Here is a 20,458-nt window from a genome sequence, read left to right as displayed (position 1 = left end):
TTGCTCCCCAAGGATCCATAGTCCAAACCCTCTTACCTAAGAAACCTGAGCTTTTAATTAATCAGGAATGACTGTCCTGGGCAAAGAGCAATATAGTTCCAGGTGACTTCTCCTGAGACCTCTTCTATGATGTAGTGGGTGTGACGTGATAATCTCAGGGAAATTATGACTATATTCAGAGCTGTCTCTAGGGATCCTGCCGGGCCGAGACCAATGATGTTCTTCAGCCTTTGCCTCTCCAGAAGGGTTTTGCAGTGGAGTAGCAATCTCCAGAGAGCTAGGAGCTGGGAAACGAATTGCCTTAGCTTCCTTCAAACCTGTGTTGCCTTCCTGGCTTACCCGCCCTCCCCCCCATCATTTATTCATTCACACATGTTTATGGAGCATATATCCTGTATGAGGCAGCAAGCTCTATAACAGGCTGACAAAGATGAGTGGGGCATATATCTTGCCCAGATGGCAGTTACAGTCTGAGGGGAGGTAGGAAATGCACATCAATAATTATGATACAAGACGATAATGATGTGTTGAAAAGCAGAGTGGGTAAACTGCTCCAAGGTTGTTTTTGTTTCTAAAGATTTATTTTAGAGAGAAAGCATGAGAGAGAGAGAGTGGGAGGCAGGGTAGAGGGAGAGGGAGAAAGAGAATTCCCACCCCCATGCAGGGCTACAGCCTATGACTCCAAGATCACGACCCTGAGATCATGACCTTGAGATCACAACCCTGATATCATGACATGAGCTGAAACCAAGAGTTGGTCACTTAATGGACAGCACCACCCAGGCACCCTGCAAGGTTTTTTTTTTTTAAGTACTTGTAAGGATTGATTTAAATGAATATGGAGGACATTCTCAAAGGAGAATATAAGCCACAAGGGGCAATGGGGAAGCCAAGAATATGTGCAGACTTGCTACAGAACCTTGGAATCTGCTTGAACTTTAGACCTGAAAATGCCCTCTAAGGTCATCTGGTCTCTACCTCAATGTGAGAATGTCCCCAGCAGGTTCAGTCTCTGCTTGAATACCTCCATTGATGGGGAACTCGCCATTTATTTTTGAAGTAACAGTGTCTGGTCACTGAAGGAAGTAGGGGAATCTTTAAGAATGGTATGTGTGAAAAAAAAAAGAATGGTGTGTGTGTGAGAGAGAGACAGACAGACAGAGACAGAGAGACAGAGACAGAGAGAGAGAGAGAGAGATGGTGGTGGGAGGGAGACAGAGGCAGGGCAGTCACCTAGTTTTGGTATCCTAGTATCCTAGGCTCTGCCTGAAGGACAGTGGGACCAAGGAGTGCTGACTGGCTGTTCTTTGAGTGAAGCCGGGGAGATTTTATTATGCTGAAGATGGAGCTTAATGTCCTGGTTCCAAGGTCCAAGGAGGCAAGGGTGAACTTGCACAGAAGGAGACCACGTGAGCAAGCCTTCAAGAACGGAGACTTTGCTCTGGCCAGCAAGATTTAAGCCAGTGCCTTACTATATCCCGAAAACAAGTCAGATTTACCTTTGGAAGCTAAATTAGAACCTGAAGACCACAGAGAAGGGGCTTCCAAGGGTGTTTTAGTAAGTGACCATTTCAGCAGGGGGTGGCAAGGCTCATTCAAAGCAACCCAGGTTAGTGGAAACTCGGGCTGCCCCCCCTCGTGAGAGGCCCACTGTCCCCTCCGCCTCCGTGTGCTTGGGGGAGGTAGGACCTTCCTGCAGACAACCCTCAATTACAGGAGTTGCTGGGCTCCAGCACTTGGAGATCTCTGCTAACTTACCTCAGATGGACAGGTAGACTTCTTAACAGGTAAGAGGTATTAGAAACATTTGGGGACAAATTAGGAATGAGGGCTATACTGATGTTACTGGTTGCAAATATGAAGCTGCGTATGTGGCCTGAGCATGCCATTAAAAATAGTTCTTGCCTGTCTGACTCAGGCTAAAAAGCATCCGACTCTTGATTTCGGGGTTGTGAGTTCAAGCCCCACGCTGGGTGTAAAGATTACTAAATAAATAAATAAACTTTTAAAAACTATGTATATCTAGAAAGTAAGCTCTGCTTAATATTTGGGATATCATTTCTTTGAAAAATATTTAGAATTCAACAGGAACCCCCAAGGGAATGGCTGTTGACTTGGCGGCATATTTTAGCTAGGACACAAATAGAAACTGAATTAAACAGGGAAACGAAGTGATTGGTTTGCAGAATGGCAATCCCAAATATTAATCTGTTGACCAAATTGCAAATCAGGTCAAAGGCTTCATTTAAAAAAATGACACAACCAGCTTGAATGGTGACTGGAAAGATATATTGTTATAAGAAGTTGAAATGGAGGAGCTCCTGGGTGGCTCAGTTCAATAAGCATATGCCTTCGGCTCAGGTCGTGATCTCAGGGTCTTGGGATCCAGCCCTGCTTCGGGCTCCCTGCTCAGTGGGGAGTCTGCTACTCCCTCTCCTGCCTGCCGATCCCTTTGCTTGTGTGTGTGCGTGTGCTGGCATATAAATAAATAAGTAAATAAGTAAGTAAATAAATCCGTCTTTTAAAAAAACTCTTATAAAAAAGTCAAAATGGAGTAATATGATAGAGTGGAGAAAACACTGGTTTTGCATTCAGAATCCCTGAGTTTGAATCCCATCTTGACACTTAAAATTCTTAATCTCTCTGGGCCTCAGTTTCCTCTATTGCTAACATGGAAAAAAGGGCACTTAACTCGTTGGATGTTTCAAAGGCCTCTGGAGAAAAGACAGTGCTTGGCTCAAGAAATCCTAGGTGAATCGGAAAATCTTTAGGACCCTGGAACATTCCTAATCTACACTTGGTTGATTTTGTATTTGGTGCAAGTCCTCATTCTTATATATTGGCTTTGAACCCCAAGGGTATGAGCCTATAAATTGATTATTTAGGGATATCCTTTTATTAAGTGGTGGTGTTGCAAAGTTGTGTGTAAATCAGGTAATATGTAAAATGCATTTGGGAAACTCCCCACATAAGGAACTCCCTTTGTGTAAGCCCAGAGGCCTTTCCAAAAGCTTTCCAAAAGAACTGTTCTATTACATTTTTTGTGCAGATCTCCACATCCACATGTTGGAATTAGTTCTATCAAGGTATTTCATTAACTCCTTGCTGTGTGTGGGCTTATGAGGGAATGAGACGCATTCCCTCATAAGAGATGGGTGGAGACAAAAGCAGAATGAGCATTTGGACTCCTTAGAGCAATTTGTTTTTTCATTCTTCTTAGAAGTAAAAATGCTACCTCTAAAATCTATACCAGAAATGATCAAGGTAAAATATGGCTAAAAGATGTTTGATTTACAAAAAGCATTTTCAATTTCAGCCTTGTGACCTGGTCCAAGATTTCTCTTGTCAGAGCCTCAGTTTCTCAGCTGTGAACCTGGGTGGGATGGGGTAGAGGAAGGACAGATCAAATATCTAATGAAATTGGACTAAATTTCTAATGTTTCTTGCATGCCTACAATTCGATGCCCTCAGGAAGCTTTAGGGCTCATACATTTTCCAGCTGTCAGACGGAGTTAATATATGTCTTCCAAAAGTACCAGATTACTTCAGGGGAGTGATTGAGGATATGGGAAATTGGGCTCATTCTTTTCCTGGATATAGGGAGAAACAAAGCCATTCAACATTCAGGGACATGTTTTATGTTTATTTGGACACTATCAAGTTACTTAGCAGGTGGCTTCCTCCTAGAATGTGCCTTACTCATTTATTAATTGAATAAAAATGTTTGCACATGTAAAGAAACAATCTATTTGAATGGGTTCCTTTTGTAAAAACAAATGATTTGGGACGCCTGGGGGGCTCAGCTGTTGAGCATGTGCCTTCGGCTCAGGGCATGATCCTGGGGTCCTGGGATGGAGTCCCACATCGGGCTCCCCGCAGGGAGCCTGCTTCTCCCTCTGCTTGTGTCTCTGCCTCTTTGTGTCTCTCATGAATAAATAAAATCTTTTTAAAAAAATAAAACAAATGATTTATATATGAATGACCATTCTGATGTGTACATTTTAAAAATTTGTGTTTTCATACACTAGGATTGCTTAAAGCAAAGTAGACCTTTCTAGTTCATAGACTCTAGAGCTACAATAGAGTGTAGAGCTCACCCAGCGTAACCAATCCCCAGATCTCAATTTCAGGGCATGTAAAATACCGCGCAGTCACTGAATTGAGGCGAATTATGAGGGCAGTGGTCCAGAGTGTCAGCAACTTAGAAGAAGGGTTGGGGGGTGGAATGCAAGCCCAGGGGACGCCTGCCACTGGGGACAGCTTGAGGGCAGAGTACAGCTGGAGAAACAAACGGGCTATTCCTGAAAAGTGGGAACACCTGACAGTGTGACTTTCAGTAAGGCAAGAGCTCACAGTAAATGCAGAATTTTACAGGAATTAATTATTTACAGTTACTCCCTCCAGATACATTCCTTGCAGAAAGATCAACAACTCAGGGTGCAGTGGGGATGGTTGTGAAAAGCCAGATTACAGGGGCTGCCACTGAAAATCCTCCACTGAGCCCCCACCTTCTTCAACTCCTTTTTGGAGTCCTAAGAAAACGATTCTAAATTTTTTGGGTGAGATGGTATGTAAAGGCTAGTATCCAACTGATGCTTGGCAAACAGGCCATTGTTTCCCATCAGAACTAAGCAAGTTTTACAATTTCAACATTTGTGTCTCAAGGAAGTTACCACAGTTCCGTTCAACCCTGGGACAAATTTGCAGCGCAGTGTGCAAACGCCTCTACTCTCTGAGTCTTGGTTTGCTTGTCTGTAAAAGGGGTTATCTTCTGACTTAGGGCAAGTGAAATGGCCGGAATTCTTGTCAGAAATAAAAGCCTACAGGGGTTGCTTTAGCACTTGAAAGGAATCCTTTCCTACCTTTGGAGCCTTTCTCACTGAGTTAAGCTTCTAGCTCTTTGAGTCTCTGGGTCTTTGTTTGCAAAGCCATTTATTATCTGTGAAGCTTTGCCTTTTTGATATGGAATTTCAGTAAAAGTCTGTAACCTGCCTGTGTCTGTTTCCTATTATCTCGAGCAGAAGAAACAGTGGAGATAAAATGATGGGTTCTTTCTTGGAAATCTCCGTTCCATCATTCCAGAATTTTGTGATCACCACGATGTAAACTCCCTCAGGGCACAGACTTGCTTTTGTGAGTCCCTGTTTTCCAGGCATCCAGAACACAGTGTACCCAATAAACATGTTTGGATGGGTGAATGAAGGAAGATTTATAGTAGATACATTCTCTTGTTCTCAGCCCTCACCCAACTGAACATTATGATCCAAACTGTTCTTTTGTAATTTCAAGAATATACCATGCTCTCCGGGTGCCTGGGTTTGTTTGAGTGTCCCGCTATAGATTTCAGCTCAGGTGGTGATCTCTGGGTCCTGGGATTGAGCCCTGCATCCGGCTCTGTGCTCAGCAAAGAGTCTGCTTCTCTCTCTCTCTCTCTCTCTTTCTGAAGTAAATGAATAAAAACTGAAATCTTTAAAATATATATACCTCGCTCCCTTTCATACCTCAGTGTCTTTGCATGTGTGGCCTCTCTGTCTAGAAGCATGTCCTTCCTCTACCTGGAAAGGTCCTCTGCTGACCTTCAACCTTGGGTAGGTACTGTCTCCCCCACGAAGATCTCTCTGGATCAAGATCTCTCTCTCCTCTGGGTTCACACTGCATTTGACACATGCCTCTACTGAAGTGGCTTTTCTTACCAAACTGTAGTTCTTGGATTGGTTTTCTGCTCTCCTCTCCCGCCCAAGGTTTGAAGCAATGGAGGCCAGTGTCATCTCTGATAGGTGTTCAAAAATCATGTTTCAGAATAAATGGTTTCGTAGAAACTTTTCAGGAGGCCTTCACAGTACCCAGTATTGTGGAATGCTTAGAGTCTGGGCATATTAATGCTTTTTGATTGATTTGCTAGATTACCAGGTACTCTACCATGCTTCGGTTTTCTTAGCAGATACAGGCTGAACTCTGTCTTCAATGGCATAATCGTAGTCACGTTTTGTTCCTCTGAAACGTAGCATCTACCAACAATACAACACAAATACACACAAATTAAAAGGAAAAAAACTCGATATCCCTATGCCCTAAATGTCCCCCACTCCACCTCTCTCTCTCTCTCTCTCTCTCTCTCTCTCTCACACACACACACACACACACACACACACACACACACACTGCTTTTTCACAGTCCAGATGAAGGTCCTAGAAGAATGTTTAACACAGTAGATGCTCAATGACTATTTAAAAATGAATAGATATTGGGACACCTGGGTGTTTCAGTCAGTTAGGAAGATGTCTGGCTCTTGATTTTGGCTCAGGTTGTGATCTCAGGGTTGTGGGACTGAGTCCTGTGTCGGGCTCTGTGCTTAGCACGGAGTTTGCTTGAGATTCCCTCTCCCCCTCCCTCTGCCCCTCTCCCCTCTTGCACTCTCTCAAAATAAAATAAAATCTTTTAAAAAATTAGATGTCACTCACTTGCTTCACTGCCTAATTTCTGGAAGAAGTGGTGTAACTTTGCAAGCCTCCATTCATACTTCCTCTACTCACTCTTGAACTTCTGCCCATAGCATTTCTTCTCTGGCTGCTCCACTGCAGTTTTTCTCTTGGAGATCACCAGTGACCTAATTATAAAATCTAATGGAATTATCTCAGTCTTTCCCCTGCCTGACTTCATTATAGCCTTTGGCATCATTTATCTTTCTGAAATGTGTGGCGTAGTTGAAAAAAACCATGAGTTTTCCAGTAGAGAGACCCTAGCTGAAAGGTGTGCCCATCCTCTACTTGCTAGCTGGGTGAACTTGGGCAAGTCGCCTTTTAAAATCTCTCATCATCCTAAAATGGAGTTTTGAAATCTCTTTCTCGGGGTGGCTGAGAGGGTTACATGGGATTTTGTGTGCGAACACTTAGCCCCAGCGCCTGGCTTTCAGTAGGCATTCAATAAATGTTGGCACCTTTCCTCCCCTTTACTTCCGAATCATCCCTCATTCTTGGTTTTCCTCCAATCTATGTCTACGAATAGATCTTCACAGGGCTTTTCTTTTCCTCTTTTCCTTGTCCGCCTCTTCTTATTCCACATTTTTCTCCTGCCCTATTTCAGATTTTCCCCCATCTTTTACCTGAACTCTTTGCCGTGTGTATAGCCGATATTCCAAAAATATGAAACACTGAATACGAGCCTCCAGATTGGACTCTGTGTGTCCCATATTTTGTTCCTCCACTACATATTTCACAGTCCCTAGAACTGATGGTCTTCAAACACAGGTTGATAATATCATTCCCCCTGCAACAAACAAAAAATTTGAATAGCATTTTTATTTTTTTAAAGATTTTTATTTATTCATGAGAGACATACAGAGAGGGAAGCAGAGACACAGGCAGAGAGAGAAGCAGGCTCCATGCAGGGATCCCGATGCAGGACTCGATCCCGGGACCCCAGGGTCATGCCCTGGAGGATCACGCCCTGAGCCGAAGGCAGGCTTTAAACCGCTGAGCCACCCAGGGATCCCAGCATCTCTTTGTTTAAAGAATAAAATCTAAACTTTGAACACTTACCAATCTGATTCTCATTTGGCCTCATCTCCTCTGTGTCCCTCCATAGGCCCTTAACTTACTGCTCCCTATTTTCAAAAAATGCTTCATGAGTATTGACCCCTCAGTGCCTTTATTACAACTGCTTCTTTATGGGCAGCCAGCGGCTTAGCACTACCTTCAGCCCAGGGTGTGATGCCAGGATCCTGGGATCGAGTCCCACATCGGGTTCCCCACAGAGAGCCTGCTCCTCCCTCTGCCTGTGTCTCTGCCTCTCTCTGTGTGTCTCTCATGAGTAAATAAATAAAATCTTAAAAAAAAAAACAACTGTTTCTTTATTCCAGAATGCCCTATTCTTCTTTTCTACTGGAATTCGTACTTTATCTTAGGTACGGATGCGTCCACAGAGCCAGCCTCCACCACCTCTTTCCCTCTAGTTAAAATGTAGCGATCTTCCCACTTCTCACACCTCTTTTTCACTTATATTTTGCACTTAATTAATCCTGCCTTGCTCCACCGTGTGCTTCAGTGCCCAAACCACGCCTTCTTTGTCTTGCTGCACTCTTAGCAGTTGGTAAGGAACCTCACACAGTGCTCTAGCTTAACAGATACTTGTAGAATTAAACTTGAGTTGGAAGTCAACAGGAATAGTCCTGCTTCCTCACGGGGGTATCCTCAGGGGACTTAATTCAGGATAACAGAGACTCACGTTTACAGACCACTTACTCTGTGCCAAGCACTGTTCGAAGTGTCCTATGCTGTTTGAGTGCCCACGACAACCCAGGGGGGAGATGTTATTAATCACTATGATCTTACAGGTGAGGAGACTGCGATGGAGAAATTAAGCAACCTACTCCCAAACCAAACAGTTAGTGAGTGGTGGAAAGGGGTCTAAAGCTCAGATAGCATGCCTTGGGCCTGTGCACTTCGTCACAAGGTTGGAGTGCCGATGGCATTTGCCACTTCCAAGGAAAGCAGCATAATACTCAGACCATGCCACCTGCAAGGACAGCAAGGAGACAGATAGGGTGACGTCAGGAAGTTTCTTCCGGCCTTGGTTTGCACAAAGACCGTCCTTGTAAGGCTCAGAGGACAAGAAGATGATGTCTGCTGTGCCTTGGTATCCCGGTGTCAAGAGCACAGGGCAGCCAAATGTTGCTGTGCAAAAAAGTCTTCTTTGACTCTTAAGCCTTTTGATGAGCAATTAAACCAGGGAGGCTTATCTGGTGACCGTCTTTCTCCCGAGGTGGCGTCATTGTTCACCCTGACCCCTGCTAAAGGCTGGCGGAAGTGCTTTGCCAACCTCAGGCATTCCTGGTGGCTGAGAGGCCAAGCCAGCGCCCTGTCCTAGGGACCTGAGACTCCACGCAGGCCTCGTGCCATTTCCTTTCTCTTCCTCAGAAGGAGATGCTGGGCCTGGTGGCTGGCCAGCTGTGGTTTTATTGAGATTTGTTCAGCCAGCACGCTCTGGCCTCCTCTGACCACACAGATCCTGTGCAGTTTCCCCTGACGCCTTGGGCAGCTAGTACCTCCTCAGGGAAATGAGGTAGGGATTACTGAAAGGAACAGAATGCAGATGGCAGGTCTGTGAGGCCCCAGCTTCTTTCCAGCTCTTCCTCTTGCTCCTGTCTCCCCACTCCTGGCTCCTTGTCCTGTCACCACCCTAGTGACAAGTCCCCGATTTTCTGTCCCATCATGCAAGACATTACAGTCGTTTATGGGTTTCAGGGAGGTGTTTAGGATCCAGTAATCAAGATGCATAAATGAACTGCCTTTTTTTTTTTTAAAGTGAGAATCTGGGGCCTCACAGATCCTTGGTGGGGGGGTGGGGGACTGGGCCTTTAAGACATCATCTCTTTCCTGCCACTGCCTTTAACTAAGCTCCAGTTACCTTTAAAGATGTTCAGAGAAAGCCATTCTACCCATCGTTGGTCATACATTCCAGTCCCTAACTGGATTTACTCTCAATAGATGTTTATCATCCAACCTGAATCTCCCACACTGAGCTCTACACTCACTTCCTCTTGCTGGCAGCACAAGGAGAGCTAGAAGGTAGGACCTCCCATCCTTCACTTTGCATTTAAAGAAGGATAATAACCCCGCGCCACAGCATCATTCACATTTCTGTCCGATTTCCAGCTTCTCTGGTAGTAACAGGGTCCACTCGGTGCATGCCTGCTGCCTGCTTCTTTCCCTTCCTTGTACACAGGTCAGCCCTTGGGTTTGGAAGTTCCCTCGTCCCAAGCTTGCCGGTGGGGACCCTCTGGATTGTGGCAGCAGTGTTGAGGGGGACACTCCTGGCTTGGCTCTTGGGAGTTGCCAGCCCCTGGGACCCCTTGGGCAGTTGGGATGGTGGGTCCCTGGGGTCTGGCCCTTTGCACATCAGTGGGATAGGCACTCAGGAGAAATCTGGCTTCACAGCTAGTATTTTTCACTTAGGTTCCCTCCTGAAGTTTTGGCTGAAAACCAGACTATAGTTAGTGGGTCTCCAGAAGTAATGGACAGGTGTTGGGTGTCTTGTGTCTGCAGGAAAAGGGAGCCTGAACAGCTGAGCATAAACAACAGTTGCTTGGTAATATGAGCTCCTTTCATTTAAAGTCAGAGGCCTGGCTGCGGCTGGGGGAAGGGAGGCCAGGTTGTTCTGGCCACCACCTGTCTGGGAGGCCAGAGGTGAGGTCAGCTTCCCAGAGAGAACCACAGAGTCTTCTCGGAGCCAAATGTGGGACAGTGGCAGGGAGAGGAATGCAGGGGCTGAGATTTTGAAGTCCTAACCCCCATGCCGCCAGCTGCTTGGGGAAGTTATTTTTCAGCATTCTGTGCTTCTATTTGCCCACTTGTCAGACAGTGGATGGAACTGAATAGTGGCCTAGAGCTTCGTGATACACCCAGCCGAAGTGAGGGCTGGTAAAATTCGGGTGCCACGGGGGCCCCCCTGCTTTCCGGAGCTGATACGGTTGCTGAGATTCCGGTGGCCTCCAATGGGCTCCCAAAGACCTGGGTTCAAGTTCCGGCTTTGTCTTTGAGATGATTATTATTTATCTATGACCTTGGATAAAGTTTTGTCTCACTCCTAGGTCACTGGGAAGATAAAATAGTATGTAGGGACGTCCTTTACAGAAGCGTAAAGGTTACTATGCCACAAAACACCCAGGATACCGAAGAGAATCTAAGAGAGGAGAAACTTGGTTCTTCCCTCAACACGCTTGTTGTCTGTTTAACAGTAAGGATGGCTCGCCGTCTAGGGGCTCTCATTTCTCAAAGCAGTTCCCCCTTTATCATCTCACTGGGTCATGCCATGGTAAAAAAAAAAAAAAAAGACAAACAGGTGGCAGGGGGCCGGGGGATGTGGTTTGAACGGGGTTTTAGTGGATAAAGGCTTGAAGGAAAGAAGGCAGCAGTATGCAAGGACAGTGCTGGGGACCTGCGGTCCTCTGGGCATCTGCTTGCTGCTCAGCCAAGTGAAACCATTTCAGATTTCGTTTGGAGGAGGTTTTCCCTCAGGCCGGGTGAAATGTAAATGATCATTCTCAACTACTGCTGTGCCCAAGGCTTAGATTAAATCTCCCAGGATTTTTAGATTTTAGGTCCAGAATCCTATTGTGGGTGGGAAAAGCGGCTGCAGTGGGTGGGAAGAGGGAGCCTGGTGACTTTAATTCCTTCTAGGAGGCATCCATTTAAATTCAGAGTGCTCAACTTTGGGGGGGGGGCCTGGTCCCCCTATGAGTCCACCCCCCATACCCATCAAGTCGATTAGCCCTGTGTTGTGGATCATCATGTTTGTGTTTGTGTGTTTGCTTTGTGTTGTTTGGCTTCCTGTTTCGGCAGGCTCCTCAACAGGCAGGTTCCTTGCAATGGGAAGTTACTGGATCCCCTGCAAAGCGCTTGTCCTTGGAGGAAGTCCAGGGCAGTGAGCAACTGGCGCCTGGGCTTAACTCCGTATCCTGAAGTTTGGAGTTGCCATCATGCGCCCTCAGCATTCCCCGGGGCCGGAAGAAGCATTCTGTTCCTTGCCAGGCCGGACACCTGAAGGGGGTTTCTCCTTTCTGTGTCATGTCCGGGAGTTAAAAAAGTGATACCAAACCACCTTTGAGGGAGCCAATGGCCGGATGTGGAGAGTCAGAAATAAGACGAGCCGATGTTCCAGGGAGTCATTTACAGGTGGGCCTGGCCTTGGCTTTCCGGCCACGGTACCTCTGTCCCCCAGCGCAAAACTTACTTCCCGTCGTTTCCTGGCCTCTTGGACATTGTGCAATGTCCTGAAACCTTGAGCTCCTCTCCGTGGGTCATTCCAGGGCGTGATGGACCGACCCATGGCCAGTTGTCATACTTGATGTCTCACTGGCCTGCAGGGACATATTTTCTTGCAGTGAGTTCTTGTAGTCTTTGAGAAATGTGCTATTTGTTCAGCTTTGGGACACTCATGAAATGTTCCTGCATCCTCCATGCTGGTGGGGAAGCTGGGCATCAGCTCTTCACTGGAAATTGGACTCATAGAGTCCATAGAGGGGCAGAGAAGAAATCGAATCGAATTGTGGATTCAGCGGTGCATTCTTCTGTGCTCCTCCTGGTCTATCTGAAAGCTACTGACTCTACTTTGTGGAGAGGCGATTAGTGGAGAGGCTTATGCTCTGGACTGGGAGGGAGGAGAATGGACCATACAGCCTCTGCTCTAGAAGCTGGGCTGGTTTAGGCTCAGTCCCAGGTGGAGAATGCCTCGTTCAAGTGGATCAGTTCTCGGGCCAGGCTCTCAGGGCTGGAGGTACTTGGGTCTAGGGAGTGAGTGGGTCAGCCTACCTTCAGACACTGCCCGGGCTGATTCACTTCCCGGGTTCCATGACCTGGGGGACATCTTAGACTTTCTGTGACTCAGTCCATACCCCTTGCAGGTTGAAGCAGAATTGAATCATCCCCCAGGAACGTAACTCCCAGGGGGCTTTGCTGGATGCTTTGCCTTCTGGGTGCTCACCTTCCAATAACTTCATTGTGTGCTTGGGATGGGGCTACAGTATTGACAGGGCAGCTCAAGATGGAGAGGGATCAGTCCCTGTTTCCTTGCTGGTCCTGTGTGTCCTGTGTCTCTCAGATCCTATTGTCTGTCCTTCCTCCGTAAGTCATGTCCGCTGTCCTCAGCTTATTCCACAAGAGAACCCTTCTCTCCTCTCAACTGGTCATTTTGGAAGCAGCCTCCAGGGAACCTTACGGGAAGGGGAGGGGGGAAGGGGCTCTGACTACTCCCAGCCTTCCCGTGCACCTGCCTGCCCTCCCAAACCATTCAAAGAAAGCACTTTTTCTTCGAAGACATCCTGCTGAAAATGAAAAGCCCCCTGCTTTCCCCTCAACCCTGGGTCTTGGGTGGCCTTGGGGAGTGAGGACTGAATTCCTGATTCCTCCCTTCCCCCAAAGAAAAAGCTGGGCGTTCGACTAATGGGAGCTTGCCTGGCCAATCGGTGCTTTGAGAAAGTTTGGTTTGTGATCCTGTTTCATTAGGCTGATTGGAGCAGCCGGTGCGCGGAGGTAGAGTCCCTCCCCAAGGGGCTCCGCGCTCGGCTGCCCCGGCCGTCGCTGCCGTGCGTGCCCCTTCTGGACAGAAGTGACCTCCCCTCCCCTCCCTCGGCTCCCCCCTCCTGCTTTTTTGTTTCTGTTTTTATCCAGTGTCTCGCTTCCTCTCTCTCCCCCCGCCCCCCGCCCCCCGCCTCCCGCCCTCCGCCTCCCTGCAGCGCCACGCCGGCTCCGCAGCCCGGGCGGCCGACCGCGAGCCGCTGAGAGCGCGCCGAGCCGCCCCTGGGGCCCCGCCGAGCCCCGCCGAGCCCCGCCGAGCCCCGAGGCGAAGACGCCAGCGCCGGGAGAGCGCGCGAGGAAAACAAGCGGGCGCCGCGGGAGCCCCGGAGGGCGGCCGGGAGGGGGGCGCGCCCCGGAAAGTTGCCCCGCGGCGCCCCGGGAGCCGGGCCTGCCCCCCGCGCGGCTCGGGCGGCGAGGGCGCCCCCGGGAGCGGCCCGGAGCGCGGACCCCATGCCGGCGGCCAACATGCTGGAGAACCTGCAGCCGCCCGCCCTGCAGGTGCCCGCGCCCCAGGGCGCGCCCGAGGGCGGCCCGCTCTGGTCCAGCTCGTCGACCCCCACGCTCCGCCGCCGGCGCTTCAAGATGCGCCGCACGAAGAACGTGCAGGAGCAGAGCCTGGAGGCCGGGCTGGCGCGGGAGCTGCCCGGCGTCCTGGCCCCGGGCAAGGAGTTCCTGCAGCTGCCGTCCATCGAGATCACGCCCTCCAGCGACGAGGACACCCCGTGGTCCAACTGCTCCACACCCAGCGCGTCTCCGCGCCGAAAGCGCTTCCTCCTCCGCAAGTGGCTCAGGGTGAGGGAGCGGAAGGAGTGCAGTGAGAGCAGGTACGTCCCCGCGCCGCCCCTGCCCCCCCCCCCCCGCCCGCGCCTGCAGCCCCCGCCCCGGCCCCCGGGGGGCGTCCGGGCCCCCACCTCGGCGGGCAGCGGGGGCGCCCTCGCGGCTGCTGCGCGTGTCGCCCTCCGCCCCCCTCCGGGGCCGGGGCCGGGGCCGGGGCGGGGGCCTGGGCTGGGGGCCTGCGACTCCCTCCCCGTGGGGCTGCCCGCCGCTTTCCATCTCATTCCATCCTCTCTGCAGAATGAACAGGAAAGCCCTTGGCAGCTCGCATCTGTTGGGTCCTTAACCCGGGCAGGTCCCTACAGCCCGCGCCGGGCATCAGGAAAACTCTGCGCTAGGCACCACTGTTGTTCCCGTTTAAGACGTGGACACAACCGAAGCCGAGAGAGGTTAAGGGGCGCCTCCACCCTACACTTACACCGCTGAACTCCGCTTCAGTTTTTATGTTATCGTGGCCACAACCAGCTTGCCTGTCCTGGCCCACACGTGGAGTGCACCTGCTGGAACATGCAGGTTGAGAGAGGCTCATTTCCTACTACAGAGAGTCTTCGGACTTCTAGAGCTGCTGTGGTTTGTGGCAGCTCCTCCCCTTTTTTTTCCCCTGGGTTAGTGTGGCATCTGAATAGTGGGAGAAGTTGTCCTGTCACCCAGCGTAGAAAACCATAGGGCAGGTCCATACAGCCTTGGCTAGGAGGTGTGTTGGAGCCAAATCCACCGCCTGGTTGCAGGGAGAGGGATCCTTACAGGCTCTTTGATACCATGGACTCTGCTCCTTTAGACACTCCAGAGTTCTATCTCTTAAGGGAGGTTGGCACCCTTCTTTGGGCAGCTGAAGGATTGGCCACCTTGCCCAGGACTCCTCCTCCCAGCCTGTCCTGTTTCATCCACATCAATTCAACCAGTGTTTATTGAATGTTCTCCTGAGCTCCATCTGGTACCGGCTAATGTTGATGGGGTCCTGGAGGGCGAGCAGGGAGGACTGGGTAGAAAAAGGAGGTGCCAAGTTGTAGGAGGAGGATGGGTGGAGACTCGTGTGACCAATTGAGACAAGTGAGTTTCACTCCTCTGGAGGAGGTGGAGCCATTGGAAAATAGAAAGATGCTGAAAGAGAGTCTCAAACTGACCAATACAGACAGGTGGTAGAAAACAGCAGGAAAAGTATGAGGCCGGGGGCATGAGATCAGGAAAGAGGAACAGTATGGACAAAGGCAAAAGAAGCAGGGTGGTGGCACCAGGCTGGCTCAGTGGGGAGAACCTGTGGCTCTTGGTCTCTTCAGGGTCGTGTGAGCACCACATTGGGTGCAGAGGTTACAAAAAAAAAAAAGAAGAAGAAGAAGAAGAAAGAAGTAGGCCTTGTCTCTTTGAGGGGACACTGAGGAATTGGTGGGGTTATGATAAGCTTTCCACAATCTCTTTTCCTTTAACTGGAAGTGGTTCTACTTTCAAGTGCGGATGTAGTTTTTTGTGGACCTGAGGATAATTCTTTCTGTCTGGTGCCCCATCCTGCTGCCTTTTCCACAGAGTCGAGAGAAGAGGAGCAAGCTTATTTTTAAATTTCTTCTCTTCTTCCTTTTTCTTCTCCTTCTTTTAAGATTTTATTTATTCACTAGAGACACAGAGAGGCAGAGACATAGCCAGAAGGAGAAGTAGGCTTCCTGTGGGGAGCCTGATGTGGGACTTAGTCCCAGGACCCCACGGGTCAGGACTTGAGCCAAAGGGAGATGCTCAACCACTGAGCCACCCAGGTGCCCCCCCTTCTTCTTCTTTTTTAAGGTAATCTCTATGCCTAGTGTGGGGCCCGACGTCACAACCAGACTCTACCAGCTGAGCCAGCCAGGAGCTAATCTTGAATTCAGTGCAATCCCTATCAAAGCACTGGGTGTTATGCTATATGTTGGCAAATTGAACTCCAATAAAAAAAATTAAAAAACATAGTTCATCATGGGTTGTCAGCTTTCCTCTCAAATGCGAGAGGCCCTCATAGAGAGCCTCCCCTGAAATGCGAGAGACCCTAATAGAGACCCCGTTTTGGTTTGGGGATTCAGCACACATATTGAGGACAGAATATGGGGAAGAGTCTTGCATTGCGGCCAGGGTGAGGATGGGGGTGGATTTGGTTAGAATTAAGAAAGGTTTTCTTGGTTTTGAGAGTTGTCCAAGGATGCCATAGAATCTTCAGTATTCTTAAAATCAGGAAGGATTTTCACCCTCTAGGTGTAGATGAAAGCAGTCTTTTAAATGATGGCTTGCTGGCTGAGAAGAGTGTGTGTGTGTGTGTGTGTGTGTGTGTGTAATAAAGGCAGACTCTGGATTCAAACCCAAATTGGTCTGACTCCCATATCGTCTCTTACCCACTTACGCTGCCTCCTGTTGGAATCTCTCCGGATCTCCGCAAAGATAAAACCCCATCGTGGGGAGGCCTTAGGAATGAAAGGCTGCATGGAGGGAAAAGAAGCAGTCGAGCGAGTAGATGCTTGTAGATGCCCAGGAAGTTTGCCTGAGAAGGAGCTGGCGTTCGGAGGCAGCAGACCAGAAAGAATATTGGACGTGAAGCCAGAAGATTTCAGTTTATTTTTTTTTTAAAGATCTTATTTATTTATTCATGAGAGATAGAGAGAGGCAGAGACACAGGCAGAGAGAGAGAGGCAGAGAGGGAGAAGCAGGCTCCATGCAGGGAGCCTGACGTGGGACTCGACCCCGGGTCTCCAGGGTCACGCCCTGGGCCCAAGGCAGGCGCCAAATCTCTGAGCCACCCGGGCTGCCCCAAGATTTCAGTTTAAATTTAAGTTCTGTCGTGTAGTGGGTGTGGGACCTTGGATACCTCACTTCAGTCATGCTCTGTGTGCGTCATCTTCATCATGGAAAGGGAGACGTGTCTCAGGAGTAATACACGTGCAAACGTTTTCCAGCCGCACCTGGGACTCCTCACGCGTTACAGGATTGGCAAACTGCTCTGCTCTGGGCTGGTTTAGCCGGGGCATCAGCATCCCAGGCCCGGCCTGCTGGCCTTCCTTCCTCTCCACACTCCCCACTCCGAGTCGACCTCTGTGCAGGGGAGAAAAGCCCCTTTCAGGCCTCCAGGGTCTGGTGCCATAGAAAGCAAGGGGCTGTGGATTTTAACTGCACGAAGTTAAACGCGGAAAGGATTGAGAGGAGCACCTGGGAGGCTCAGTGGTTGAGCGTCTGCCTCTGGCTCAGGGCGTGATCCTGGGGTCCTGGGATCCAGTCCCATGTCAGGCTCCCTGCAGGGAGCCTGCTTCTCCCTCTGCCCGTGTCTCTGCCTCTCTCTCTCTCTGTGGCTCTCATGAATATATAAATAAAATCTTAAAAAAAAAATCCTAGGAAGAAAGAAGTGGGGAAGATGGTTTGGAGAACCAAGGGCCTTGGGGTGCGGTACTGAAATAATGCATGCCCAGCTTCGTCTGGTTCATCTTCGTATCCTCACTGTCTAGCACTGTGCTTGGCCGTCTGTGGTGATTGATACATGTTTGTTGACAAATAAATAAAAAATGAGTGTAAGAATGATTCTTTTTTTCTCTACTGTTTGGAATGGAAGTATCTTTAATTCATAAGTCAAAATTTCCTGGAGGAGCTGAGTTTAGAGCTGAGGTTTTCTTTTTCCCCCATGACAGCTTTATTGAGATATAATTTATGTAACATACCAACCATTCAGTCATTTAAAGTATAAAATTCAGTGGTTTTTAGCATATTCCTGGATATGCATAATCTTCACTGCAGTCAATTTCAGAGAGCATTTTCGTGACCCCAAAAGGAAACCCACACCCTTTATAAATCAACCTCAGTGCTCCTGTTCCTCATCATGCTGGCCCATGCAGGCATGCCTCTGCTTACTGTGGAGAGCAGTAGGTGTTTCAAATTTTCTTTTGTTTTAAAAGTTCATATATTTATTTGAGAGAGAGCAAATGTGAGCAGGGGGATGGGTAGAGGGCACGGGAGAAAGAATCTCAAGCAGACTTCCTGCTGAGCATGGAGCCTCACGTGGAGCTCAGTCCCATGACCCTGAGATCATGACCCGAGCCAAAATCAAGAGTTGGCCACTCAACCAACTGAGCCACCCATGTGCCCCAAGAACAGGGTTTTTTTTTTTTTTTTAAGATTTTATTTATTTATTCATGAGAGACACAGAGAGAGAGGCAGAGAGGCAGGCTCCCTGTGGGGAATCTGATGTGGGACTCAATCCCAGGACTCCAGGATCAGGACCTGAGCCAAAGGCAGATACTTAACCCCTGGGCCACCCAGGTGCTCTAAGAGCAGAGTTTTGAATGGAGACCAGATGCTTGGCAAAAGCAGCACGGGGTTGGGGTAGGGGGTGGATTGTTGGCTTGAAGATGGGAACGGATGACCACGAATGGTCTCGATGAAGGATGTGGAAAACAGGGTGGTGAACTGATGGGCTGACAGATTTATGCTGAAGGGTTTGAGCTTGAGTTTATCAGTCAGTCAACAGCAATGCGTTGAGATCCCATTGACCGTGTGCTCAGTAAACAAAGAGGATTCAGCTCACGGAGGAGCTGCTATAGGTTCTAGAACCTGGGATTGATGCTGAGCCGTGCCCTGTGTGAACTGGGTGGTGAGGTAGGGGCCTGAGCCCTGCTTTGTTCTTGCAGCACTCTGGCTGGGAATCGTTGTCTTTGCCACCATTTAACATAAGATGGTAATTAAAAAAAAATATATATATATATATATTTAGTTGGTTAGTTAGTTCTGGCCGCATTGTCCTCTGAGCTCCCTGAACAACAGAGTCCGAAGTGGATGGGACAAGCTTTTGGAATTAGTGCCTGTACGTCCCCCTGCATTCCTTGGCTGTCACTGGTTGTGGCAATTTTTCAAAACTCTCTCTTGAGGGGTGCCTGGGTGACTCAGCCAGTTGAGCAACTGCCTTCGGCTCAGGTTGTGATCCCGGGGTCCTAGGATCAAGCTCGGATCGATCGGGCTCCCCGCTCAGTGGGTAGCCTGCTTCTCCCTCTGCAGCTCCCCCTGCTTGTGCACTGGTTGTCTCTTCCTCTCTGTCAAATAAATAAACAAAATCTTTTAAAAAACCCCAAAAACTCTCTTGACCTGCCAGATTCTGTTGAAAAGTCAGAAACTGCACCGAGATGGCATCCTGTTCTGATTCCCTGAAAGGGGAAGGGAGCGCTGACAGGGGCCCAGCGTGCAGGTGTGGATGGCTACCTGTAGGCTGCCTTCCCAGGGGACTCAGCAGCACTTCTCTGCCTCTTTGTCCAGGGCGACACCCCCCCCCCCCCGCCCTGTTATCGTCATCCTTTGCACCACCATTTCCCTTGGCTGTTCTCTCCCCTCTTCTGTGTAACATGCTCACCCTGCTTAGAGTCCCTTCACCTTAGAGCCTCAGGGTTTCTGCTCTGCTGCACACATCTGACCTCAGGCGGCGGCGCTCACTGGGTCTGCGCAGCCAGGTAGACCAAGGGTATCCACCTGGTGGTGCCAGCCTCTCTGGTGTGTGGGTTGGCAGGTAATGGCGTCGCTGGAGTATTTATCTTGATTCTTCAGCCCTTCCCTCTGACCTTTGGAGAGAGCCTTGCTTCTGGTTTCAGCTCCATTTCTGGGGGAGCCGGGTGAACTGGGCTTCCAGATGCTCTGTGCATACCCTGCCATGTATGAGAAGCCCGGCGAGTGGGGGAAGAGAGGAATGCCATGCTTTCTCAACACAAAACAGCAAGAACAAACGCAGAGGAGCCCTGTGATGCATCAGCAATTAGTGCTGCAAAAGGTGAAACTAGTGAAAACCTACTAGACCCATAAATCCTTGAGGGCGGGGACTGCATCTTTGGGCCAAGTTTGCTGCTGAGCGCCCTCAGTCTGTAATCACATTTAATCTGCACAAGAAACACCCCCCACCCCCCACCTCAAGGTGGGTTTTATGGCTGAGAAACCTGAAGTTCAGAGATCAACTTGCTCCTGATCAACCAGAGGCGAGGGTGAGATCTGAACCATTCCAGAGCCCGAGCTCCTGACAGACCATCTCTCCAGGGCCTGCAAACCGCTGGCTCTTGCATGTTTGAGAAGCCACCCGCGTGGAGGGGAAGGTGTGAGAGAGGGTGGGGACGAGGGCACAGGATGCGAAGGCCTCCGGGAGGAAGCGTTACGGGCAGGTGCCGCGAGTGAGGCCTCTGCTGACCGGCCTGGGCCATGGGCTCCGGGACAAGCCGCCGGCCTCTGGCTGTAGATGCGGTTTCCAGATGCTGACAGTTGGTGGAAACTGAGGGGGTCGAGGTAGAGCCCCAAGGGCTGACTCACACTGGCCAGGGTCCCCTGTGGGAGGTGGTATTTTTAAGAGTTTCCGTGGGGGTTATAGTCTCGGGGGCACCGGTTACGTGTCAGCCAGGAGGGGGGGGGTGGCGGGTGATCCCGGGGCAGATTAGCGGGTGATGGTTCTGCCCTGGGTGGTTGGTTTCTCTCGAGTACTCTCCATCCACCAGTTGCTAGGCTGGTCACTGATAATTGCTTCTAGGGTAACACCGTTTTCCATTACGGCGTCTGAATGGCTAAGCTTCCTGACCTCGGCGGG

General features: G+C 49.6%; 1 protein-coding gene across 6 annotated transcripts in view; it reads left to right on the top strand.

Moving 5' to 3' along the window:
• The window catches only part of GRAMD1B (GRAM domain containing 1B), a 236,148-nt gene that overhangs the window by 54,861 nt on the left and 160,829 nt on the right, over window positions 1–20,458 (top strand). For 2 of the 6 annotated variants that reach the window (XM_025465167.3, XM_049109830.1), the window contains exon 1: window positions 13,510–13,898. The exons of 1 other annotated variant lie outside the window; for it this stretch is intronic. In XM_025465167.3, the coding sequence (XP_025320952.1) occupies window positions 13,525–13,898 (374 nt within the window). In that variant the 5' untranslated portion in view covers window positions 13,510–13,524. Of the gene's footprint in view, window positions 1–1,459; window positions 1,788–10,032; window positions 13,899–14,148; window positions 18,554–20,458 lie in introns of those variants that run through there. 3 more of the 6 variants (XM_025465175.3, XM_049109837.1, XM_049109845.1) reach the window with 3 other exon arrangements.

The sequence above is a fragment of the Canis lupus genome, chromosome 5, assembly GCF_003254725.2.
Source record: "Canis lupus dingo isolate Sandy chromosome 5, ASM325472v2, whole genome shotgun sequence".
In the NCBI taxonomy this organism is placed as follows: domain Eukaryota; kingdom Metazoa; phylum Chordata; class Mammalia; order Carnivora; family Canidae; genus Canis; species Canis lupus.
The sequence above is the reverse complement of the archived record's forward strand: the minus strand, read 5'-3'. Positions and strand labels throughout refer to the sequence as shown.